The following is a 27,085-nucleotide window of genomic DNA, read 5'->3' as shown; positions in this document are numbered from 1 at the left end:
TTCAAACAGTGAGTCGAATAGCCTTTTTTTTTTAAAAGAATGCAACTGTAATAAGTTGGTGAGAGTCTCCTCTCGGGTAATGAACTAAGTTAATAAGCAGAGACTCGTGATGCAGAATGTGATGCTGGGTGTTTCGAAGAGAGATCGAGGTTCAATCATACATGCTGACCCTCCTCTGAATTCACGTCATGTAATTTTTAATAAATCAGATTGCCCAGAACAAGAGGTTACCAAGATACTGCTTTAGTAATGAGTTAATAAGATAAAAATACAATTTTAAGTGAATCAGGCAGATAAATCTGTGACAAAAAAAAATTTGATATGCCATGTAGACATTTGTGGACAAACAAATTGAAGTTTCCTGGCACCATTTGCAACTGGTCTTTTTCCTTCATAGGAAATGTCTGACCCATTTGTGGTTTGGTATGATAGTAGGTTGAAACCTGGTTATACTTTTTTTAATTTACAATGCTGCGCTCTAAGTCCATCGCCCAGTTTGTTCAGGATTGATGTGTGAGTTGCCTTTTTGGTAGGAAAGTCTGTGAGGGAATGTCCAGTGGTATCCGGGTCCATGAATGGTGTCTGGGAATCTTAACCCATTTGTTTGTCCAGCAACGCTCGCCGGGTCCTCAGACCTCTTCCGTCACAGACCCATGTCTGACCCATACGAAGCTGTGGTTTTGTGTGACTTTAAAACCTGTCACACTTTTGAATTATCTCTGTTCACGGAGTCAATTCCGTGCCTTGGCAGGATATACCTTATGTTGTTTGGTTAGGGTGCTTCGTGTGGGACAGGTACAAGATATTTTTGCACAAGATTGCATGGGTTTCTCTTCTGCTGAGATTTTATGTGCTGCTATATTCTTGCTGTCTGAAGAAAAATGATCATTTTGTGAATGTTTAGGGTTTTCATATTCTATATGGATGAGATGTCAATCTAGATGAATCGATTTGTTTTGCTTTGTGCCAAAACATCCATTACCAAGCTAAATGGGTAGTACATTTTTATGTTCTGCTTTTACTGGGCACCGATCACCAAATAGGATAACTTATCTACCCTAATAGGTAGATAAAGAAGGCATACGAGATACTTTCCTTTATTAGCCAAGGCATAGAATATAAGAGCAGAGAGGTTTCGCTAGTGCTATATAAAGCATCATAATAGACAGTCCCTCGTATCGAGGCTGACTTGTTTCCACGCCAAAAAAGGAATGAGTTCATAGGTGTTTCAATGAAGGACCTAATATTCCAGATCCCGAACTACATGTTGAAGGGTGGAAGATGCCTGTGGGTGGATTGTTTTAATGTGGTGGCCGTTGCACACCAGCCATCACAGAGGCTTGACTGAGCTATGTCTTTCTGCAGTTGTACAGGGCCTTGGTGAGGCCACCCCTTAAATATTGAGTACAATTTTGGTCTCCTAATCTGAGGAAGGGCATTCTTGCTATTGAGGGAGTGCAGCGAAGGTTCACCAGACTGATTCCCGGGATGGCAAGACTGACATATGAAGAAAGACTGGATCGACTAGGCTTATATTCACTGGAATTGAGAGTGGACCTCATAAAAACATATAAAATTCTGATGGGATTGGACAGGTTAGATGCAGGAAGAATGTTCCCGATGTTGGGGAAGTCCAGAACCAGGGGTTACAGTCTTAAGGATAAGGAGTAAGCCATTTAGGACCGAGATGAGGAAAAACTTCTTCTCTCAGAGAATTGTGAATCTGTGGAATTCTCTACCACAGAAGGTTGTTGAGGTCAGTTTGTTAGATATATTCAAAAGGGAGTTAGATGTGACCCTTACGGCTAAAGGGATCAGGGGGTATGGAGAGAAAGCAGGAATGGGGTACTGAAGTTGCATGATCAGCCATGATCATATTGAATGGTGGTGCAGGCCCGAAGGGCCGAATGGCCTACTCCTGCACCTATTTTCTATGTTTCTATTTTGTGGACACTTCATATCTTAGAATAGAACAACACAGAAGGAGGCCATTCGGCCCATCGAGTCTGCGCCAGCTCTCTCGAAGAGCAATCCCGTCAGTCCCCCTCCCCCACTCTTTCCTCATATCCTGTAATTTCTTCTCCTTCAAGTATTTATCCAATTTCCTTTTTGAAGGCGACTATTGAATCTGTATCCTCCACCCTATCAGGCAGAGCGTTCCAAATCCTCACCACTCGCTGCACAATAGTTTTTCCTCATGTCACCTCTGGTTCTTTTGCCAATCACCTTAAATCTGTGCCCTCTGGTTATTGACCCTTCAGCCATTGGAAATTGTTTCTCTTTATTTACTCTGTCTAAATCCCTTCATGATTTAAACACCTCTAGCAACTCCCCTCTTAGCCTTCTCTGCTCCAAGGAGAACAACCCCAGTTTCTCTAGTCTCTGTAATCCCTCATTTTTGGCCTAGTATACAAAGGGTTGCTCTCCAGCCTGCAAGGCAGCGACATGGAAAATCAGCATGAATTAGCAAAGTGCCTTGACCTGACAAGTAGTACTGTGCTCCAAACAGGCCTTAAAGTTTAGGCATTGATTTTCCCACCTCCATTTTCTTTACTATTTTAACATCATTTTTTAGATAGAGGTTGAGTGCAAAAAAATGTTAGATCTTCAGCAAGAGAGAAAGATAAGAGTTTCTGGAGAAGTGCATTTTGGTTTTGAAATAGTGTAATTAGGGAAACTATATATTTGGAGTGGTCTTCCTTATTCTTGGCTGAGTTCAGTCTATATATAATATAAAGCTTTCCACATGCTCACATGGCTATTGCAAAATGCTCAGTGATTAAAAGGGCAATGTTGGTGGTTTCTCCCTATTTGGATGATCTGTTTTGCATTTGGAGATCAAACAATATTCAAAGAATGCCTGGCTCAATCCAGAGGGCCCAGCTCAATCTACAACAGATTGAACCTCCCTTATCCTGCACCCTGGGGACCTGGCCTGTTCTGGATAAGGGATTTTTCCGGACGAGGGGTGGTCACGTTAAATTGGGTGGTACTGGTACTGAGCAAGGGGATATCAGGGTTGGCTGGCTGGGAGTGCGGCAGAGAGATCATGTGGCGGAGGGGTGGGGAGGGGGGCGGTGGATCGCGGGGTCACGCCAGCGGTTACGGGAGTCGGCAGCGAGGAAGGACTTCAGTTTGTTCATGTCGGAGTTCTGCGCATGCGCCACCCGGTGGCCGGGAATGGTTCTGGACGAGGGGTGGTTCCGGATAAGGGAGTTCTGGATAAGGGAGGATTCAACCTGTATTTTGTTGGTAACTAAACTGTTGTACCCCCACATGTAATTAGTTTCTCTGCAAGCACTCACACTTGCTTAATGGTGTATCAAATGCCGCAAGACGATTTAAATATGTACCTTGTCATCACACCGACTCCACACGTGCTGATATATCTGAATTCTCTCTTTGTGTCTGCAGGAGAAGAAAGGTCCAAAAATAGGTGGAGAACTGCTGCTACCGAGAGGCGAAGAGCACGGCAAATTTTTAAGTAGTTCAAAATGATCCCCAATTGCAGGAAGTGTGATATAAAAGGCCACATTTTTAACATAGGCTATATCTGCCTGAATAGATGGTGCTACTGGAGAGCAGTTTTATTTTCTGCTGTTAAACATCCAGATGTAAAATTAATGTCGTCTTTTTTTAACCATGAATAAATACCTAATTTCTTCATTTGATGTTGCAACATATCAGGAAAATGGATAAGCAGGACACGGGTGTTTTTTAAACTCTGTTTCAGGTATTAACAAGTGATGCATTGTATCTGTATTTTTTTTAAAGATTTGCCAGAATATAAATGAATCTGGATTTTCACGCAGTTTGGTGTGACTTACCCAGTGAGCCCACAATGGGAGAATTACTCGTCAATTAAATAAAGAGTTGGAGTGAAGAGTCTGTGGCCAACAATCTGTCGGGTCCAAGGCGTAACTAGTTTACTCAACAACTCTTGTATTCGCTCTGTTTACTGTCCGAAAGGTGGGTTGTTATTTCTGAGTAATCCAGTCAATGTTTTCCCAGAATTTACTGTGTATTTTTTTTTTTTTTAAGTATCTCAAATTCGCAGAAGCTCTGTTAACTTTGGCTCATTTTGCTTCTGGCAACAACCAGTCTAAGAATGGCATCTAATTTAAAATAGCATCCTAATCAGGTTTGTCAGTGGTAAAACCAGTGTACAGCAATTCTACCACCGGCGATGTAAAAGGCAATTTTAATTTTCATGATAACAATCAAACATTTTGATGCCCCAAAGACGCAAAGCACAACTTGTATTCCCTCTCGACCTGTTTTAGAACAATAGTAGCACTGTGCTGTCATCTCCTTTTCTGACAACGCTCTGGGCGTGAAGGACTCATTACGACACACGATCTTTAATGGATGTACAGATCAACAGGGCTGGAATGTTGAAGATGTGCATCGTAATACCTTTTTTTTTCTAATAAAATGCAACAAACCTAAGTCTTGGAGGACAGTTTTCTTAATCCTGCAAAAGTATGTTTTGGGAGGTATCTGGTTTATTCCTTTACACATCTCTTGACTTCCTGTGTTCTGCTTCCAGATGTCCACCAACGCATCTCAAAAGCCAGGAAAGTATGCAAAGTCCTCTCAGAATGACTTCCCTTCAGTTTTGTGCTCATTCCCTATGAGTTTGCATGCTCTGCAAGCTCCAATTCATGCTTCTCATAGACATTCCTTTTTCGTGGTCACAAGATGGTTTCAATGGACAGGCCTGCATCAGGCCGGAAATGAGGGGGTTGACTTTTATGAGAGGGGGTTGACTTTTATGAGGAAAGGTTGAGTAGGTTGGGCCTCTAATTGGAATTCAGAAGAATGAGAGGTGATCTTATCGAAACGTATAAGATTATGAGGGGGCTTGACGAGGTGGATGCAGAGAGGATGTTTCCACTGATGGAGACTAGAACTAGGAGGCAAAATCTTAGAATAAGGGGCCGCCCATTTAAAACTGAGATGAGGAATTTCTTCTCTCAGAGGGTTGTAAATCTGTGGAATTCGCTGCCTCAAAGAGCTGTGGAAGCTGAGACATTGAATAAATGTATGCAGAGATAGACAGTTTCTTAACTGATCAGGGGTTATGGGGTGCGGGCAGGGAAGTGGACTTGAGACCATGATCAGAACAGCCATGATCGTATTAAATGCCGTATGGCCTACTCCTGCTCCTATTTCTTATGTGCTTATGTTCTTACCTAAGATCTGAAACTTAGTAACTTGCTCTACACACAAGGTTTATAACAATTACCCTTGAGTTGCAAAGTGGAGAGATGTATGGTGCTCCAGTTGGTGGAATAACGCATGCTGACAGACCATATACTTTGACATAAACTAAAAGTTGTGTTATTGTAAGATGTAAATTTACACAGAAGCAAAATAGGTCATCGGATAAGATAGCAATACAACAACTTTTAACATAGAATGTGGCCCACGGCTGTTGACATTGGAGAAAATTGATGCCGAATCATTGTGAAAGGGTCTTGGGGTATGTATGTCGGGTTGGGAGAAGGGCCATTGCTGAAGATGTGCCTCCTGCAATAACTTCTTTCAGATGAGATATTAAACCGAGAACCTGTCTGCTCTCTCAGGTGGACGCCTATGAGTCAGAAGGTTGTGGGTTCAAGTCTCACTCTAGGGACTTGAGCACAGGAATGTAGGCTGACATTCCAGTGCAGTGCTGAGGGAGCGCCGCACTGTCGGAGGTGCCGTCTTTCGGATGAGACATTAAACCGAGGCCCCGTCTGCTCTCAACTGGACGTAAAAGATCCCACGGCACTATTTCGAAGAAGAGCAGGGGAGTTATCCCCGGTGTCCTGGGACCAATATTTATCCCTCAATCAGCATCACTAAAACAGATTATCTGGTCATTATCACATTGCTGTTTGTGGGAGCTTGCTGTGCGCAAATTGCCTGCCACTTTTCCCACATTACAACAGTGCCTACACTCCAAAAGTACTTCATTGGCTATAAAGTGCTTTGGAACATCTGATGGTTGTGAAAGGCGCTATATAAATGTAAGTCTGTCTGAGTGAAACCAAGTGAGGGCAATCCAGTGGAGGTGGGCTGTGGAGGAGGATGTCATAGTCGACTTGTCAAACACTGCAGGAAGTCGGGGAGCAATGTCGCGTCTTAGATCAAAAGGCATTAAAAATTTGAATGATCCAATAATTTGAATCATAAATAGCAAATTGGCATTTAAAAATTTCCCAGAGAAGACTTGGAAAACAGACCAACCAAGTGGTATTAAAAGTGCGGCAAAGATGGTGATTGAATCGAGCGCCACTTATTACGAACACCTCTGGAGTGAGTGGGTTTCAAAACGTTAGAGGTGCAAACATGAGCCCTGTCCTTTTGGAATATCCATAATCAGCAATGACCAGGAAAGTGCAGGCATTGATGGGCAGAGAAAATGCCTTCTGCCAGCCTGAATAGCAGAAGTCCTGCTAGCCACCTATGTACAGGTGGTGTGGTGGTCTTTTGCATAGAAAGTACAGCACCGAAACAGGCCATTCGACCCAACTGGTCCGTGCTGGTGCTTATGCTCCACAGTAACCACCCCTCCGATCCTCCATCTACCCCTGTCAACATAACCCATTTGTTTCTCCCTTGTGTTTATCAGCTTCCCTTTTAAATGAATCTTTGCTATTTGCCTTAACTACTCCCTGTGGTAGCGAGTTCCACATTCTTACCACTCTTTGGGTAAAGAAGTTTCTCTTGAATTCCCTATTGGATTTATTGGTGACTCTTATCGACAGCTATTGAGCCAAATCCCATTTTCTAGCTCTCGGTCCGTAGCCCTGTAGGTTACGGCACTTCAAATGCACATCCAAGTACTTTTTAAATGTGGTGAGGGTTTCTGCCTCTACCACCCTCTGGGTGAAGAAATTTCCCCTCTAAATCACCTACCAATTACTTTAAATGTATGCCCTCTGTTTGTTGACCACTCTGCTAAGGGAAATATGTCCTTCGTATCCACTCTATGTAGGCCGCTCATAATTTTATACACCTCAATAAGGTCTCCCCTCAGCCTCCTCTGTTCCAAGAAAAACAACCCCAGCCTATCCAATCTGTCCTCATAGCTAAGATTCTCCACTCCAGGCAACATCCTCGTAAATCTCCTCTCTACCATCTGCAGTGCAATCACATCCTTCCTGTAAAGTGATGACCAGAACTGCATGCAGTACTCCAGCTGTGTTTTATACAGTTCAAGCATAGCCTCCCTGCTCTTGTATTCTATGCCTTGGCTAATAATCTTTTTTCCTACCTTCACTGTCTCTGACCTTTTTACAATATGGAGGCTGGGGGCCCGAAATTTAGTCTCGCTGTAAACCTGGTGCCCCCTACCCACCTTTTGGGGGCCATTGGTGTTGAAATTTTACGTGGCTGGGCCACCCCATATTCAATGGAAAAAATGGGTTCCAGCACTAATGAACCCTTCCATAGTGGATTTTTCAGCGGTGTGGCTGTCTTAATTTGAGTGTTGTGACCACTCAGAAATTCAGCATGCAGGTAAGGGTTTCTAATGAGCTAGTTGCTCAAAGGCCAGTGTTTGCAGCAAGGCCCTGAGGGGGGAAGGAGTTTGGAAGGAGAGCCAACAGGTTCACTGATAGGGAGCTGGAGGCACTGATGGACGGTGTGGAGGACAGAAGAAGAATACTGTTTCCTGATGTGGGAGACCTGGCAGACCACCAGTACATAATGAATGGAGGGAGATTGCAGGGGAGGTGTCGGGCACTTCCATATATGTGAGGACGCACCCTCCCAGGAGGGTGCTGACCAGTCTGCATTCGGTCCTTCCAGGCCCAGAGGTGTTACAGGGCATCCTGGAAGGACAGCTGTAGATCCCAGACAATAACCACAGCAGCCTTCCCGGACCCACGATGTGTAGCCACAGGGATGATAGTTAAGCGTAGTGTTAGGGTAGTCACTCGTAACAGGTGTCATAGTGCACAGGGGTAAAAAATGGTTACAGTATTATATTCTTTATGTTCTGTTTCTTCAGTGATTTCATAACTCTTTATTTTTGGCACATATATCTGGCCAGGTGTTTCATTTGGGAGTGGGCAATTCTGCGTTAAGACAGTCATTGCGATGGCCATTGAAAGTGGGACCTGAAGGGTCATGTGTGGATGGGATCTGAAGCGAGCAGCTATGAGACACAGCTGAACTTCCCTTCCAGGGTTGCGATAGGTCAACACCTCCTAGCTCTAGGGCGATGGGACTCACCCTCAGGTGGTACTGCTGGCTCGACCTCCAGTGGCTGTCCCCTCATGCTGGCCAGGTTGTGCCGCATGCAGCAGACCACGACGATTATGGAGACCCGTTGAGAGTACTGCAAGGTCAAAACATCCGCGGCGGTTGTTCGATTTTTTTCGATCGGCTGTCCAACCCCCGCGGTGGCAAATTTCAGCCCCCAGAACTGTGCGCAGTGATAAGTGCAGCTATCGCATATGCACAGAACAATGTGTGATCAGAGCAATTAATGCAGGAATGTTTTTGAAATATCTTAATGCCAGAGCTGCAGTTTTATGCATACTCGAAGATCAAGCCCTCAAATCTGGCACCAAACTTATGGTCTACAGGGCTGTAGTGATACCCGCCCTCCTGTATGGCTCAGAGACGTGGACCAGATACAGTAGACACCGCAAATTGTTGGAGAAATACCACCAACTATGTCTCCGTAAGATCCTGCCAATCCCCTGGGAGGACAGACGCACCAACCTCAGTGTCCTTGATCAGGCCAAGTCCCCAGCATTGAAGCACTGACCACACTCAACCAGCTCCGTTGGGCGGGCCACATTGTTCGCATGCCCGACACAAGACCCCCAAAGCAAGCGCTCTACTCGGAACTCCTACATAGCAAGTGAGCCCCAGGTGGGCAGAGGAAACGTTTCAAGGACACCCTCAAAGGCTTGATAAAGTGTAACATCTCCACCGGTGCTTGGGAATCCCTGGCCCAAGACCGCCCTAAGTGGCGGAAGAGCATCCGTGAGGATGCTGAGCACCTCGAGTCTCATCGCCAAGAGTGTGCAGAAAGCAAGCGCAGGCAGCGGAAGGAGCATGCGGCAAACCAGGCTCCCTGCCCACCCTTTCCTTCAACCACTGTCTGTCCCACCTGTGACAGAGACTGTAATTCCCGAATTGGACTGTTCAGCCACCTGAGAACTCACTTTTAGAGTGGAAGCAAGTCTTCCTCGATTTCGAGGGGCTGCCTATGATGATGATGCGTAATTATTCTTAAAAGTAAAAATAAACTTCAAACAATGTCCACAATCGTCTAGCATGTTCTTCTCAAAACTACGGAGTACATTTGAGAGAGATTGGGAGGAATTCAGCCACTTGAGCTTTGTGGCAGCTGTTCTTTCGTCACCGTTTTTGTCGTTCGATTGGAATAACCATCCTGCACTGTAACAACTGGCTTTAAACAACATTCCAGAGCCACTTTTCTAAACAGCGTTGTATTGTCCCGCTCCCTCCCTCCCAGTTTAAAGCAAAGTGGCAGTAACCTCCCATTCCTGTATTACTGACTTGCCAAAATATTCGATTGTTCAGTTGGAACGTACAGTATGGGAGTACTATAGCTGGACCAGATGTGCGTTGATGCACATTCCAATATTTAAAACAAATTAAGTCTGTCCAGATAATCTTCGAATTTTTATGCAGTTTAAAATTATATTGTATGATAGTGTTTTGCTTGATAGATTTAATATAAGAGCAGCGATGATCTTATTAAATGGTGGAGCAGGCTCGAGGGGCCAAATGGCCTACTCCTGCTCCTATTTCTTATGTAGGAGGAGTGTTCTTCAGTTAAAGTCTTTTAAGCAAAACTTTAAGAAATACTTATTCTCCTGTGTTTGCTGACTGTAAAGGTCCCTCATGAAACAAGTTCTGATAGAAACTGGATTGAAACTAATGGGCTTAAGGTCACCATGTAAATCTGTGATAAAAAAAAGGGAAAATGCTGGAAATATTCAGTGGGTCAGGCAGCATCTGTGGAGAGAGAAACCGGATCGATTCAGGTCTGCAACCTTTCATCAGAACTGGAAAAAGTTAGAGATGTGCCAATTTTTAAGCAAGTAGAGAGGGGAGGAAAGAACAAAACGGGAGGTCTGATGGGGTGGAGGGCAGGAGAGATTAAATGGCAAAAGGGAGTGGTAATGGGACAAGTAAAGAAACAAAAGATATATCTAGAGGAGCGGTGTATGGCAACTGCACAACTATTATCATGATCTGTCTGGAAAAAATGGGAGTGGTTGGTTGTGATAACTCATTCGGTAGTAATTAGCAGTGGTTGATGTGGCAGGTGGAAAAGATATCACACGGAAGCACTGGAGGCGCACTTCTGAAGTTGGGGAAGAGGCGCATTGTTGGGGCAGAGTAGAGAGGCTTCAGAACTATCTCACACCTGACCTTGGAACACTCGACGCTGAAGCTGGATACCCAAAATGGAAAGTGTTCCATTCCCAGTGCAACAGTTACAATATTTGGTTACTAAGTAGCCATGTCCTCAGATTCGAGTTCTTAGAGATTTTCAGGAAAAGTTTATTGATGTTAAACAGAATATTTTGTTTGGCCATAATATCATTAACTTGAGTCCAGGATAGACCGGGCTATGTCGCATTTCCTGCAGCAGCAACATTCTATTGTTGAACTTAACAGGTTTCTATTTTTGAAGAATACACTAAAAAGTGCTTAGGCCATCTGGAAATGGATTCATCATTTTAAACTTTTGTATAAATAAATATATATATAATCCGAGATCATTTTGGCCACATTGCCAGCGGCTTCTAGCTACATATCACTTAATTCTTATGTTCTTGCATTCACTCAGATTTTGTACGATTTCTGGCTTTGTTTCTGCGCTAATTTAAATTTGCTCTTCTGAAACAGATGTTTCAGCACATGTTTTCAGTGGAGAGTTTGGTGCAGATATACCACAAGGGGAAATAAAGTTCAAGTGGTAAAAACAGTTTTTTTTTCCAACCCTTAGAGGCTTTAGCAAGGCATGTTTTAAGATGTTTACAGGATTTCGTGAGGTAGATAGAAAGAAATGAATTCCTCTGGTGGGGAGAGTCCAGAACAAGGGGACGTAACCTTAAAATTAGAGCCAGGCCGTTCAGGGGTGATGTCCGGATGCACTTCTTCAAAGAGTAATGGAAAGTTGGAACTCTTGCACCTCCCGCCCACCAAAAAAGCTGTTGAGACTACTGAGGGTCAATTGAAAATTTCAAACTTGAGATTGCTAGAGTTTTGTTATTAAGGGATATGGAAGCACTGAGGGCAAGTGGAATTAAGATACAGGTCAGTCATGATCTAATTGAATGGCGGAACAGGCTCGAAGGGCTACATGATCTGTTTCTAATTTGATATTCAGTCTTAACAAGCATCTTGGAGTCTCTTGGAAATAGAAACATAGAAAATAGGTGCAGGAGTAGGCCATTCGGCCCTTCTAGCCTGCACCGCCATTCAATGAGTTCATGGCTGAACATTCAACTTCAGTACCCCATTCCTGCTTTCTCGCCATACCCCTTGATCCCCCTAGCAGTAAGGACCTCATCTAACTCCTTTTTGAATATATTTAGTGAATTGCCTCAACAACTTTCTGTGGTAGAGAATTCCACAGGTTCACCACTCTGGGTGAAGAAGTTCCTCCGCATCTCGGTCCTAAATGGCTTAACCCTAATCCTTAGACTGTGACCCCTGGTTCTGGACTTCCCCAACATTGGGAACATTCTTCCTGCATCTAACCTGTCTAACCCCGTCAGAATTTTATATGTTTCTATGAGGTCCCCTCTCATTCTTCTGAACTCCAGTGAATACAAGCCCAGTTGATCCAGTCTTTCTTGATAGGTCAGTCCCGCCATCCCGGGAATCAGTCTGGTGAACCTTCGCTGCACTCCCTCAATAGCAAGAATGTCCTTCCTCAGGTTAGGAGACCAAAACTGTACACAATACTCCAGGTGTGGCCTCACCAATGCCCTGTACAACTGTAGCAACACCTCCCTGCCCCTGTACTCAAATCCCCTTGCTATGAAGGCCAACATGCCATTTGCTTTCTTAACCGCCTGCTGCACCTGCATGCCAACCTTCAATGACTGATGTACCATGACACCCAGGTCTCTTTGCACCTCCCCTTTTCCTAATCTGTCACCATTCAGATAATAGTCTGTCTCTCTGTTTTTACCACCAAAGTGGATAACCTCACATTTATCCACATTATACTTCATCTGCCATGCATTTGCCCACTCACCTAACCTATCCAAGTCACTCTGCAGCCTCACAGCATCCTCCTCGCAGCTCACACTGCCACCCAACTTAGTGTCATCCGCAAATTTGGAGATACTACATTTAATCCCCTCATCTAAATCATTAATGTACAGTGTAAACAGCTGGGGCCCCAGCACAGAACCTTGCGGTACCCCACTAGTCACTGCCTGCCATTCTGAAAAGTACCCATTTACTCCTACTCTTTGCTTCCTGTCTGACAACCAGTTCTCAATCCATGTCAGTACACTACCCCCAATCCCATGTGCTCTAACTTTGCACATCAATCTCTTGTGTGGGACCTTGTCGAACGCCTTCTGAAAGTCCAAATATACCACATCAACTGGTTCTCCCTTATCCACTCTACTGGAAACATCCTCAAAAAATTCCAGAAGATTTGTCAAGCATGATTTCCCTTTCACAAATCCATGCTGACTTGGACCTATCATGTCACCTCTTTCCAAATGCACTGCTATGACATCCTTAATAATTGATTCCATCATTTTACCCACTACCGATGTCAGGCTGACCGGTCTATAATTCCCTGTTTTCTCTCTCCCTCCTTTTTTAAAAAGTGGGGTTACATTGTAGCTTGAAGTTTGTAACAGTGATTTGATTTATAAAACTAAACTTGTGTAAACTGATTTTTAATTCTAAATAATTCCCAAATTTGATCCTGTGCTCACTCAGCTGATCTTGTTGGGGCAAGAATTGAGGTGCTATTATTGCACTTAAGTGTCCGTGGCTCAGTGGGCAGCATTCTCTCTCGCCTGAGTCAGGAGGTCGTGGGTTCAAGTCCCACTCCAGGGACTTGAGCACAGAAATCACAGCCGACACTCCAGTGCAGTGCTGAGGGAGTGCTGCACTGTCGGAGGTTCCGTCTTTCGGATGTGACGTTAAACCGCAGCTCTGTCTGCCCTCTCGGGTGGACGTGAAAGATCCCATGGCACTATTTCGAAGAAGTGCAGGGCAGTTATCCATGGCATTCTGGCCAATATTTATCCCTCAATCAACATAACAAAAACAGATTTTCTGATCATTATCACATTGCTGTTTTTTGGGAGCTTGCTGTGTGCAAGTTGGCTGCCGCGTTTCCTATATTACAACAGTGACTGCACTCCAGAAAGTACTTCGTTGGCTGTAAAATGCTTTGAGACATCCAGTGGTGGCGAAGTCAAGCGCAGGCAGCGGAAAGAGTGTGCGGCAAACCAGTCCCACCCACCCTTTGCCTCAACGACTATCTGTCCCACCTGTGACAGGGACTGTGGTTCTCGTATTGAACTGTTCAGCCACCAAAGGACTCGTGTTTAGAGTGGAAGCAAGTCTTCCTCGATTCCGAGGGACTGTCTATGATGATGATGACTTGTATGGGTTAATTCAAATTTCACTTCAGATGGTATAAAATTCAGGGCTAGAAACTGAAATCCTAATTTTAGGGTCTCGGTATAAAGATCAAAATGAATACAGTTCCTACATTCCTCCAGGTGGATCTTCTTTATTCTGTTGAATTCTCTGCCCCAGAGAGCTGTGGAGGCTGGGTCATTGAATATATTTAAGGCGACGATAGACAGATTTTTGAACGATAGGTGAGCGGGCAGGGAAATGGCGCTGATGCCAAGATCAGATCAGCCATGATCTTATTGAATGGCGGAGCAGGCTCGAGGGGCCAAATGTCCTACTTTTGCTCCTATTTCTTATGATCTTTACAAGTGTTGGCGCAGTTTTACCTTCACTAAGAAACAAGGGTGAGAATCAGTGCAAATTGTCTTGTACACCATAACTGCATTGCCAGCATTTTGCTGCTGCCAGCTATATACTGAGAATTAAATAAATACACACACCCATGAGCCCAAAGTTCTCCTGTCTAGATTACTTTTTTTAATTCAATAATAGTTCGTCTGTTTTGGTGGTGTTGGTTGAGGTCAAATGTTGGCTAGGACATCAAGAACACCCTCTGCAAGATCTTTCATGACCACTGGAATGTGCAGGTTTTTTTTATTCGTTCCTTTGATGTGGGTGTCGCTGGCAAGGTCAGCATTTATTGCCCATCCCTAATTGGCCTTGTATAGGTGGTGGTGGGACCTGAGTTTAACATCTCGCACAACAACAAAAAAACACTTCAACAACGTGCTCCCTCACTTACACTGAAGCCTCAGCCTAGTTTGGATGTTCTGGAACAGGGTGAGTGATACGGAGTGAAGCCGGCTAAATCATTACTGAGTAGGTAGTGTACACAAACATGAGACTTGGTAATATAGTATTAGAATATATCGGGGTTCCAGATGTGTACATTTGACAGTGTAGATGTGTAAGTTTCACAGATTAATGAGACAAACTGACCAACATTCATTTTTTTTAAATTATGACTACAGTTAGCTTTAAGAAAGCCAGCTCATTTGCCCTCGTTACTTTTGGGTTATGGGGAGCGGGCAGAGAAGTGGAGCTGAGCCCAGGATCAGATCAGCAATGATCTTATTGAATGGCAGAGCAGGCTCGAGGGGCCGAATGTCCTACTCCTGCTCCTATTTCTTATGTTCTTATCACCAATTGTGGAGCTCGACACCAATGGGTTAATAATTCAGTTAAACTTCTGACAAAATCGGTACCAACAAAAACATTGGGGTTAAAAATATTTATTCTGTTGAGTTTTTATATTCTACATGCAGTTGTAGTACAGCTTAAGTATACTAATAAAAGTGAGACAGGAAAAGGGAAACTATACAGCACACATATTTCAAGAGAAAATGTCAATGTTTTAAGCTTATCATCCTTCAAGACAGAGATTCTTAGTTTAAATCTACCCTGCCCGAAGGGAAAAGATTTTAATTGCCTGAATCTCTGCCTGTTTCTCAGCAACCTGGTATTCTGTGCGCACCTATTATTTATCGAAGACTGCCACATGCAACTTTATTATTTCTCTTCACAACAAAATATTAAAGGTTTTTTTTAAAATGAAACAATACTTCATATTTCTGAACTTATTAAAAATGGAAAGATAACTGTACTGTATTTACCAAAGCTATGCCCTACAGAAGCTGTACGCCATAAACCAAAAACATAAGTTTGATTCTTCATGCTTATATTGCCACTTTAAAGAGAACTTTAATGGTATTGTAGAATGCCGTATCTATGTTAGATGTAACCAATCTGTACACAGTGTTGCTTTATATAGTATTATGCATTTTCAGCTCTGACTAAACAAACTGTAGCTCACTGTTTCCTTTTAATAAATGTGGCGGTTGTACTGGTATGAAGGGTAGAGCCCATCATAGTGCCACTGACGCCAAGATTCTATCTTTTCGCGATTCCTTTCATATTGTTCTATGGAATAATTAGGAGAGGAAAAAGATTAGATGGAAATTGTTAATCAGATACCTAAAAAAAGAAAGGATTATTTTGATTATCATCACAAAGCGCCCACAACTCGCCCCTAAAGGAAGTGGAGTGTGGGAGATTGGGCTCCGCTTCCTTTCAGGGGGGTGATAAGGGCAATTCTGCGTTGGCAGGGGGGGGCCGGGACTTCCTCACCAAGCCGCTAAAAGTCCCGGCCCCGGAAGGTTTCTGCCCCCAATCGGGGCGCGTGCAACGGGGTCAAAGAGAGGTTTTTTTGATTAATAAACAACTGCAGTTTTAATTAATCTGCCTGCTGCTTCCAATTACAGTTTCACATTACGTGCTGTTTAAAGCAGTGTTTCTAATTCCCAGACATGTAACTGCAGAGCAAGATGGGTGATGAATATTTCATAAAATGACATTCATGAGCAATGTTACCTGTGATTCTTTTTCGTGCGCAGGCCCTTTAACTGGTTGCATCGCCCATTCAATTTGTTGCGTGTGCGTGGTTATTTCCATGGAAAAGCCGGTGAGCAGCCTGCGCGGGACCTCCAGACCGCTGCACAGCCACACAGCTTAGTGGGAACGTTGGTTGTATGTTTGAAGGATAGGACATCTATTCATGGTCCTAATGACTATATAAACTTCCCTCTCACAGTGTGTGACATCAAGTGAACCCCTTCACTGTTAAAGCCACAAATCTACCATAAACTCTTTTAATACTGATTCATGGTAAATGTGCCTAAACTTGTGGTTTAATTCAGAACACTAATGCTTTAAAATAAATTAAAATTTAGATTTTTTACATTTTTTATTCTATCTTAGATTTCAGTTAAAAAAAAATGAAAGTTCTGTGGTCAGACAATAAGTTGCTCTACACTCCTGACAAACTGGTTATATTCACTAAACAATCAGCATCAGTAGCTGCAGATTTTATCAGTCCTGCAAACCTTATTTCACAATTACTCAAGAGTTATTGGCGTTCTATTTGACCCTGAGCTGAGCTTCCAATCGGGTTATCCGCTCTATCACCAAGATCGCCTACTTCCAACTCCATTACATTGCATGTCTCTGCCCCTGACCCCAGCCTCAGCTAATCTGCTGAAACCCTCAACTGTGCCTTCGTTATCTCCAGGCTCGACTATTCCAACGCTCTCCTGGCCGATCTCCCACCTTGCGCCCTTTGTAAACTTGAGCTCATCCAAAACTCTGCTGCCCGCGTCCTAACTTGCACCAAGTCCCGTTCACCCATCACCTCTGTGCTCGCTGCCCGTGTCCTAACTCGCACCAAGTCCCGTTCACCCATCACCTCTGTGCTCGCTGCCCGTGTCCTAACTCGCACCAAGTCCCGTTCATCCATCCCCCCTGTGCTCGCTGACTTACATTGGCTCCCGGTCCAGCAATACCTTAATTTAAAAATTCTCATCCTTGTTTTCAATTCCCTCCATGGCCTCACCCCTCCCTATCTCTGTAATCTCCTACAACCCTCCAAAATCTCTGCACTCCTCCTACACTGGTCTCTTGCACATCCCTGATTTCAGTTGCTCCACCATTGGTGGCCGTGCCTTCAGCTGCTGGGCCCTAAGCTCAGAAATTCCCTCCCTAAACCTCTCCTTCAAGACGCTCTTTAAAATCGACCTCTTTCACCTGCCCTAATATCTCCTGTGGCTCGGTGTCAAATTTTGTTTCACCGTGGGACATTTTACTATGTTACAGGCGCTATATAAATGCAAGTTGTGTGCAACTTCAGATGCAAAACTTACCTGTCATCTGATTTGTTTTCCATATACTTTTGGCAAGCCAGCACAAACCAATTTCTATGCTAATATAGTGATGAGAACAAGGAAAGAAAGATGTTCCCTACAGAAATATCAAATCATTTTTTGTGGCTTAGGTTGAAGGATATTAGTGTTCGGAATGGGATACTTTGCATTTCAGTTATTCAGCAGCAGCTTCAAGCACTCAAGTCTTCTAAAGCATGGTTAGATGCAGATTAAAACTCCCGCTGTTCTTCCTCAACAAGGTGCCTCAGTCCTAAGATCAGAAGAGCAACCCCATACTGCACCAGTGTGACATTTTTTCCATTTCTCACATCAGCCATCTCTCCAAGTGATAGTGCCGATGTATTGCCAAATTAGGTGCACTTTCATGCTGTAAGCTCATGTACACTTGAACACTAGCTTGCAAGTGCTCAAACAGATTTCATGAAGGATCTTTGCAGCCAACAGACAGAAAAGACTTTCAACCCATCGGTCTGAAGTGCACAACACTAACTTAACATTCCTAGTTACTAAATACAAACCTTCAGTATTGCTCCATTAGAGGGAAGTATCATCCCCTGGCTCTGCCCCGCCTCGCTCCAAAAGGGTCACTTGTTCTGGCCATTATCTCTCAACAATTTGTAAAGAATGCATCATAACAGCACGGGTTAATTCTGCTGTTGGCTATTATTCTCTGTCAGGAGAAATATGTTGGTTCTTCCCCAGATTAAATTAAATTCATGGTATGGAAAATCACACAAATAGAGCCAGTTTAGCACTGTCTATTTTGCTGCAAGTGTGTAAATTTGACAACACTGTGTTTAAAGACCTTGGCCCGGAATTTGCAGTGTGTAATAACTGAACGAACAGCGTTCGCTGTTATTACCCCTTCGAAACTGACCGCAACTTCAGGACGTAGTGTATGTGTGTCCTAACACGGAAATCCTGAAGATACGGTCAGTCTTTCACTGCTCCGACACTGGCTGTGCTGTGGACCCTCTCTCCATTCCCCCCTCCCCCCTCCCCACAGCCAGCAATCACTGAAACTGATGAAAACTTGGGCTTTCATACCGCTGTTAAATTCCCCATTAAATGTTAGACCTTTTTGGATTAGGTGTAATTGGGGTTTTAACAGCGTATTGACTGCTAAACCTTGTGGCCCTGAAAAACTAATTTTATTTTTGTGGAGTGTCAAATTTATCCATTTTAATAAAAATTCAAATTTTTAAGAAACTTTATTTTTTAAACTTTTTTTTTCAAAGTTTGTTCATCTTTATTTCAAGTTTACCTTTTCCCCGAGTGAGATCCCCAATCTTTGTTTTGCTCTCTACGGCATTTTTAAAAAGTTAGAATCAAAGGAGTGTATTCGCTTCCTGGTTCTCGGTCTGTGACAATTCTGCATTGCGATTGGCTGCTCAGGCAGCTTGTTGACATCACAGCAGCTCGCATCGGGGATTCCCCATTAACTCACTGATCTCAACTGAACGTCGTAAAAGCCGAACTTCTCGGCACAAAGATCGCGAGACCTTTGTGGAACGATTTTGGGATCAGCGGCGTGTGGCCTTTGCTTCACCGCTGACCGCAAATTATGGGGCCGCGTGTTAATTCAGCAGAGCAACACAGTTAGACAAACAGCTGTGGAGAGATAAAACAAATTCACAGTGAGTTGCCAGTGTCATTTAAGCCGGTGATCAGAGGTGAGGTTCCTTGTATGCAGGTAAGAAAGGAAAATCAGGCATTCAGTGCAGGCCAATCTCTCACACTTCCTAGCAGCCAGTTACATCTTGCAAGCAGTCTGACTGTCCAATATCTGAGCTGGAGAATAGTACAACATGTGAAAGGAAAATAGCAATTGTACGATAAGAATTTTGCATTTAACAGAGAGCTCTTACTTCACCTTGAATGCACTCCAGTTTTATTTATCACCTAGATGCATTTTCTCTGACTCCTTACCATCTTGTTCCTCTTCTACAAAGTTCTCCCATTCATTCAGCTGCTCCTCGTGATATTCCTTCCTTCTTTCATCCGCTGCAAGCCGTTGTCTGTTTTCAGCTGCAGGAGAGATTTTTTTTTTAACATGTTTTGAGTTTCGTGATGTTGCCACTGCACGCATTTCTAATGTAAATTGTTGCAATTATTATTTAATCGTTTTTTTAAGCAAAGTAGAATTTAGAAGGTTATGGGGTGATTTGATCGAAGTTTTCAAGATTTTAAGGGAAACTGATAGGGTGGATAGAGAGAAACTATATTTCCCTTGATTGGGGAGTCTAGGACTAGGGGGCATCGTTTAAAAATATAGAGCCAGACCTTTCAGGAGTGAAATTAGGAAACACTTCTATACACACAGGGTGGGAGAAGTTTGGAACTCTCTTCCACAAACAGCAATTGATGTTAGATCAATTGTTAATTTTAAATCGGAGATTGATGGCTTTCTGTTAACCAAAAGTTTTAAGGGATATGGGCCAAAGACGGGTAGGTGGAATTAGGTCACAGATCAGCCTTGATCTCATTGAATGGCGGAAGAGGATCGAGGGGCTGAATGGCCTCCTTCTGTTCCTAAGTTCGTTGCACTCCTAAGGCATGTATATCCTTCCTTGGATAAGGAAAACTACAGAGCTCAGTGTCCAATCTCCTCTCGATATGATCTTTGGGACATTTTGTTGCATTGAAGGTACTACCTAAGTGGCAGTGTGGATTTTTTCTTCGGGGTCTATTTAAATGTATGAGAAAATTATTTATTTATGCCATTCATATGATTTTGTTTTTATTCATCAATATAAGGGTGTTAAATTATGCAAATTCTCTGCTCCCATGAATCACATTTTATTTCAGCAACATTGAATTTATTCCTAATATTTTTTATTCTTGTCTTTGACCAGTTAAAAAGTGTTTGAAAACTTTTCACCGCGTTCACATTCTTTACTCCGCTGATTCCGTCCTTTCATCTTCCCCTCCCACTTTTACTGACTCGTTTGTCTTCCTATTGCATCATTAAACTCTGATCTCTAATAATGACGTAAAAGTTTAGAATTTTTGCTTAGCTGTACTTTTGTTGTTTTGCGGTGGTCTTTAGACAGACTCCTGACATGCTCATGGGCCCAGTCGGGTGACTAAAAAGTGTTTGGCAGCACCCACAGAGTTTGGCCACCTTCATACAGGGATTCAAATTGGCTGATTGGGGTGGGCTCACAGCCTCAGAAGTGGCTCTGCAGATTCTGCAGCGCTGTCGGGGCTGTTGGTGGCTGTGTTATGAAGTTAATCGGCCTGCTTGTGGAAGTTGGCAGGGTCAAAGCATTTGCTGTTTATTTTCAATTTATTAACTTAACCAAGAGCACACTTAATAAACCCCACTCTAAAACCACAATCAAACTGTTGCTCATTTGGGTTATTTATGAAGACATTTTGATTTAAGATAAAATGACCAATTAAGTAAAATGGCATGAATATTGCAAATCACTTAAAAAAAACTTATCAAATCTTGCATCTGCATTATGCATTGCTGTTGCTCCTAAACATGCTTTCAGTTTACACTTACCAACTAAGTGGAATATGGAACAAAAATAAATATCGCTGCCTCCACAAAGATTTTCAATAAACTTCGTTGAAGCACCTCAATAGTTTGCAATCCCCAACCTGGAGGAATCCTCATTGACAGTGTCTGGATCCTGACTGGGAAATATATCGGCTGTTCCTTCATCGTTGCTGGGTCACAATCCTGGAACTCCCTCCCTAACAGCACTGTGGGAGCACCTTCACCACACGGACTGCAGCGGTTCAAGAAGGCAGCTCACCACCACCTTCTCCAGGGGCAATTAGGGATGGACAATAAATGCCGGCCTTGCCAGCGCCGCCCACATCTCAAAAACAACTTAAAAAATCTACCAGATGTTGTACTATAGACATATGATATAGGATATGAATGTGCATCCATATCCTAGTCAGATAGAGTATTAAGAGTCAAGAAACTTTTCCGCAAGAAGGAATGAGTTACCCCATCCAATATTGCCAGCTCTCATTCAACCCAGCCACAGAACGGCACTGGTCAAGCCTGGAGGCAGATTTCCTACACCACCCCTTTGTTCAAAGCGTCACGGTCCAGGCATGATCTCATTCATCCTAAAGAATACAATAAAATTGAAGGAAAAATGTATTTCAAAACAAAATGGCCAGTGGAGATAGTATTATTAAAATGGCTATGGACAGTAGCACCATCCTTGGATAAACTATTGGCATCTTTATAGATGCTGATGGCACATTTCAAATCGGTGGTAAAATCATGGATTGTAGTGGCATATTTGACATGTTGAGTAGCATCTTGACTAACTGACAGGCGACCAATGGACATAAAACGGTTCATAGAGCCAACTCAAGCAGTGCCTCAGACCCTCCCTGCGCTCAGTATAGGATGAGCAGAAGGGGGTTCAAGTTGGCTGTGACAACCTCAAAGAGTTTGGCAGAATCCTTGAATCTGTTAAAATAATTGGCAGAGGTCTTGTGGACAGTGGTGAACTCCTCAAAGAGCCTCCATAGATATTGGCAAGTGGGCTAAAAATGATTGCCAGAATCCTTATGGTCGTTGGCAGAATTCCGAGCATGGTTAGGGGCAACCTGTGTACTGGTAACAGATTTGATCGTCATGGCAACCTTTCTGAAGTTGGAGATGGACTCGAAGATTAATGTTGACCTTGCAGATGGTGGTGAGAGTGTCTAGTGACTAACAGCAGCAGTGCACTTGAAAGAACTATTGACATCCTTGCATTGATTTGAATTGGACGCAGAATCCTACGGGCTGGCAGGAGCTCGATGGAAGATTCCAGTGGGCTCAGGGTCCAGCCGCAGTCTGTTGACCCGCATGTGGGATTTGCCAGGTTCAAATCATCTGCAACATTTTCTCATTAATTTACCAAAAATATAAAAAGCCTCTTTTAAAAAAAATACCATTTTACTCTAAAGAATCAAAATGCTCTTTTGTCCAAATTATTTTAAATGATTAAAATTTAGGATTAACAAAATATTTTAAAATTAAAGAAATATAAATCAATGGTAACCTGTTTATTAACACTTAATTCCTAAATATATCTGATGCATTAAAACACACACCGCCTGAGAAGGCATGACTTTCAAAAGGAACCTAAACCAATATTGCTAATCATACAGCACAAAGTCAAATGTTAAGAATTAGATTAATTCAAAAGCCAAACTAGTCAGGATCCCTAATTCTAAACTAATCAGTTTCGATTTCCTGGAGTGTAATATTCTCCTGAGAATTAGTACTTGCTCAGTAGCAAATAAAATGTCATTATTTAAGTAAGGTATGTGTTTTGTGCTAGAATATGGGACAGAGAGCAGATCTGCTATATCCACTGTGATTTACAGCCATGTGTAATTACTAAACCACATGGGGGTGGGGGGAGAAATGGGTCTTTGCCAGTAGCGCACTAGGACGGGTATCACATCTCTACACCCCGCCCAATAATCAATTCCATTGACTTCACTGGAGCTGAATATCTGGCGGGGCCAATAGTGGGCAGACGGAGTGATACTGCCTGTTCTACACTACCATCCACGATGAATTTTTATTCCACAGTTCCTCAAGACTGTGCTCAGGTATTGCTTTGAAATTTGAATTAGGTTCTAAGAATGCAACTCTGCCAAAATTAGGCATCTCCTGCATAATCAGTTTGGTTACCATTACACCAAGATGCATCATTAAATAATTGCTAAATCAAGATCCCTCGCACAAATGCCCAACATCTGTGCGAGGGAGGTGTCAGTTGTGGCTCAGTGGGCAGCACTCTCTCTCGCCTCTGAGTCAGAAGGTCGTGGGTTCAAGTCCCACTCCAGAGACTTGAGCACAAAATAAATCCAGGCTGACACTCCCAGTGCAGTACTGAGGGAGTGCTGCACTGTCGGAGGTGCCGTCTTTCGGATGAGACGTTAAACTGTCTGCCATTTCAAGTGGATGTAAAAGATCTAATGGCACTATTTCGAAGAGCAGGGGAGTTATCCCAAGTGTCCTGTCCAATATTTATCCCTCAACCAACATCACTAAAACAGATTATCTGGTCATTATCACATTGCTGTGTGTGGGAGCTTGCTGTGCGCAAATTGGCTGCCGTGTTTCCCACATTACAACAGTGACTACACTCCAAAAGTACTTCATTGGCTGTAAAGAGCTTTGAGATGTCTGGTGGTCGTGAAAGGCGCTATATAAATGCAAGTCTTTTTTTTTATCTCTAAGTTCTCCAAATGTGGAACTCTTTACTTCCCTCAGTCTTTCATTCCTCCTATTATCTACAGTTTGGCTCAGTTGGTGGATGTTTCTGAGTCAGAAGGTTAGAGATTCAAGCTCCACTGTGGAACTGAGCAAATAGTCTAGACTGGCGGTACTCATGGCATGCTGTATGGCTGCAAGTGCCTTCATGTGGATGAGATATTAAATGATGGCCCTGTCTGTCTGCTCTAGTGAATGTAAAATGATCCCAGCGCACTATTTGAAGAGTCGGGAATTCTGCTGGCGGCCTGGTCCAAAGCCACCCAAAGGAAATGATCTGCCCAATCCTTCATTTCCTGTTAGTGGGACTTTGTGTGCAGAACGCCTGTTGCATTTTCCTACAAAATGACAGTCGCTGCACTTAAAAGATAATCTTTCGCTTGTAAGGTGCTTTGGAACAGCCTGAAGGTGTGAAAGGTAACATGCAACAGCGATTTCTTTCATTACAGGCTTTCAGTGTCATCTAATCACCAGCTTCTTGGGAACTACCTAGATTTTGCAATACTAACAAAGTGCACAGACTGTGTGGCTGATAGATCTGACAGCACGGACCAACAAATATATTGAGCTCTACTCCAAATCAATTTAACATACAGAGTTTGAGATCTGTGGGCTATAATTCCAAAAGATTTGGACACTTTATACGTAATTATGATTAATGCTAAACTTTGCAACAAAAATACAGCATGCCTTCACTGAGTCAGATACACTTTCCCTGTGATGTATATAATGCCCAGCTCGAGATCTCTCCCGCAGCTAATATTCTCACAACCACTTCTGACTGACAATGCACATGTTTTTTTTTTGTAAATTAGTCATATCACGGTTCTCACTAACAGTGCCTCACTCCCGCGCTCAGTACAGGCTGAGCGAGAAGGGGTTGGGAATTGTTTTTATAGATGAACTCCAATGGAGAAAGTTTAGGATTTTTTTTTGGGGGGGGGGGAGTGAATGGGGCCACTATTTGGAACAGACCCGATGCAGCCGGCGATCACCGACTGACCCCCTCAGACTCCGATCCCTGCAGCATTGCCCATCTCACCAGGCTATCCTGCACCTCCCACAACAGCCCCCGAACCTGCAGATACCACAAGCAGCAACACCTGGGAATAAATACAGGCGCGCACCACGTTCACAGTTTGCATTGTGACCAAAATGTAAACAAGAGTGGTCTCCACTTTCTTCCACACACAACAAAGTGAATCATTAAAACAAACACCGAGTCCTTTCCCCACACACAGCGCCAAGTGAAACACCATTCAAATATAAAACCCTCGCAACGCAGAATGTTGGAGGATTTTTTTGGGGGGGAGGAGGGGCGCAAGTCATCAACTTTGGGGAACTTTTATTCCCAGGTTTTCCAAAAGAAAAACCCCTTTCAGCTCCCAAGAAAACATCAGGTGGACAGAGACGGGTCTTTCTAGCCTTCTGCTAGCCAGAATTCATTCATTTCTGCACCCGCTCTATGTGTTTCCACATGACAACAGTGACTACACTCCAAAAGTTCTTCATTGGCTGTAAAGCGCTTTGGGACGTCCGGTGGTCGTGAAAGGCGCTCTATAAATGCAAGTATTTTATAGTGGATGGTGGGTGAGGTTAATGGGGATGAGGTTACCCAGTACAGACTGTGAGCAGATTCTCTCTGTCTCTGGGGCGAGTCCCTGGGAGAGACAGAGAGGATCCGCTGTCAGACATAGACCAGACTCACCAGTCACTTCAGCCCTGGTCTTGGTGGAGCGCCTGGTTCGGCGTTTGAAGAAGTTGGAAGCGTCTGCCTCGGACACGAAGACCCGCCGCTTCATGCCTGCGGATGCAAGAAAGACAGGGTTTCATTGCTGGGAGCTGAAGCGGGGCTTTGCATTTACAATTCAAGGCTGGAATGTTCCTTACGTTCCTTGTCTTCTGGCTGGACATCTTTGTTGTCCCCGCGAACCGCCGCGCCCTCAGCTTCTTGCAGACCTGCAGAGAAAGACAAGATGAGAAATATTAGAATAATGCTGCCTTTCTGACAGTGATGCTACAGCACAGGACTATGGCATGTACCATTACACTGGGGCACATGGAAAGGACAGTCACAACGGTGCATCTCCGCGAGTGGGAGCGAGTCCCCTTTGCATGCTCGGTTGTAGACTTTCCCAGTGTGTTTGTTGCATTAACAAGAGCTGGCTGAAACAAAGGGGAGGAGAAAGTGGAAAAAGAAGCGAATACAAAGTTATCAGCAAAGCGATCCGCTCGCAGTCCCACCACCCGTCACATCCTAACTCACTCCGCACACTCTGCAAAGCCCAGGAGCTGGAGGCAGGGGGTTCGAGTGGCCCCAAGTGGAGGGGGCACATTCTCCCCAAGGGGCATTTCCTACATTTGGGTAAAACGCAATTTTTTAAAAAAGAGGTTCATTTTAGTTGATGCAAAGTCCTGTAAATAAGGGGTTAACTGCCCAGAGACGGTGTGCCTGCAGTCTGGGGAAGAGTGGAGATTGGGACCCCCTAACATGATGGAGGGGACACAGAGATATTGTCCATGACCCGGGCACTCTACATCAGCCGCTCAAAGTCACGGCTAAAAAACACAACATTGCAGACAGTATAATCGCTCCACGCAGGGTAACAAACAGAGAAAGTGGTCCCAGTGACTTTACTTACTCGACAGGATAACAACGGCCGCGACACACGAGAGCAAGGCGATTTGCTTCCATTTCATCTTGGCGGAGCCCTGGGCGCGGAGAGCAGTGGTGATTTGGGGAAGTGTGTGCGAGAACTGCTGGGCTGCAGCTTCCACGTGTGTCAGGAGCAAAGCAGGTCTCCCGGCCCCCTAAACACCTTCAGTCCCCACAGCCGGCTCCTCCAGCACACAGTGTGGGACACCTCGCCACCAGCAGGCTAGCTTGGGAAATATTCATCATCAGTGAGCGGCGTTAAATATATATTTACGTGTAGGGCAAAAAAAATAACAGCCATCTGGATCCCTGCCCAGTTCATGCTACTCCAACAGAGAGACCGTGCCCAGCACACAACCAGTGGTCAGCATCTGGAATGCACACAAATCATTTAGCTCACATCTTTGATGTAAAAACTGGATCGACTAGGCTTATATTCACTGGAATTTAGAAGAACGAGAGGGGATCTCATAGAAACATATAACATTCTGACGGGATTGGAAAGGTTAGATGCAGGAAGAATATTCCCAATGTTGAGGAAGTCCAGAACCAGGGGTCACAGTCTAAGGATAAGGGGTAAGCCATTTAGGACCGAGATGAGGAAAAACTTCTTCACCCAGAAAATTGTGAACCTGTGGAATTTTCCACCACAGAGAGTTGTTGATGCCAGTTCGTTAGATATCTTCAAAAGGGAGTTAGATGTGGCCCTTATGGCTAAAGGGACCAAGGGGTATGGAGAGAAAGCAGGAATGGGGTACTAAAGTTGCAAAATTGATCAGCCATGATCATATTGAATGG

At 43.8% G+C, this 27,085-nt stretch overlaps 2 protein-coding genes across 2 annotated transcripts in view; one reads left to right on the top strand and one right to left on the bottom strand.

Annotated features, from left to right (window-relative positions):
• mcm10 (minichromosome maintenance 10 replication initiation factor) overlaps positions 1-4,449 on the top strand; it is a 77,943-nt gene extending 73,494 nt beyond the window's left edge. Inside the window, exon 20 of the mRNA XM_070897096.1 lies at positions 3,415-4,449. Coding sequence (XP_070753197.1) covers positions 3,415-3,498 — 84 coding nt within the window. The 3' untranslated portion in view covers positions 3,499-4,449. The remainder of the gene's footprint in view (positions 1-3,414) is intronic.
• A 10,440-nt stretch (positions 4,450-14,889) lies between these two features.
• ucmaa (upper zone of growth plate and cartilage matrix associated a) lies at positions 14,890-26,509 on the bottom strand. The gene is made up of 5 exons (XM_070896559.1): positions 26,274-26,509; positions 25,522-25,590; positions 25,340-25,435; positions 19,311-19,409; positions 14,890-15,585 (listed from the first exon to the last, which is right to left on the bottom strand). Exons 1-5 carry the CDS (start codon positions 26,329-26,331, stop codon positions 15,488-15,490), a joined length of 420 nt encoding a protein of 139 aa, XP_070752660.1. The 5' UTR covers positions 26,332-26,509; the 3' UTR covers positions 14,890-15,487.
• Between the last annotated feature and the right edge of the window lie 576 nt (positions 26,510-27,085).

The sequence above is a fragment of the Pristiophorus japonicus genome, chromosome 13 (assembly GCF_044704955.1).
Source record: "Pristiophorus japonicus isolate sPriJap1 chromosome 13, sPriJap1.hap1, whole genome shotgun sequence".
Lineage (NCBI taxonomy): Eukaryota > Metazoa > Chordata > Chondrichthyes > Pristiophoridae > Pristiophorus > Pristiophorus japonicus.
Note: the sequence above shows the minus strand (reverse complement) of the source record. Positions and strands in the feature narration are given on the sequence as shown.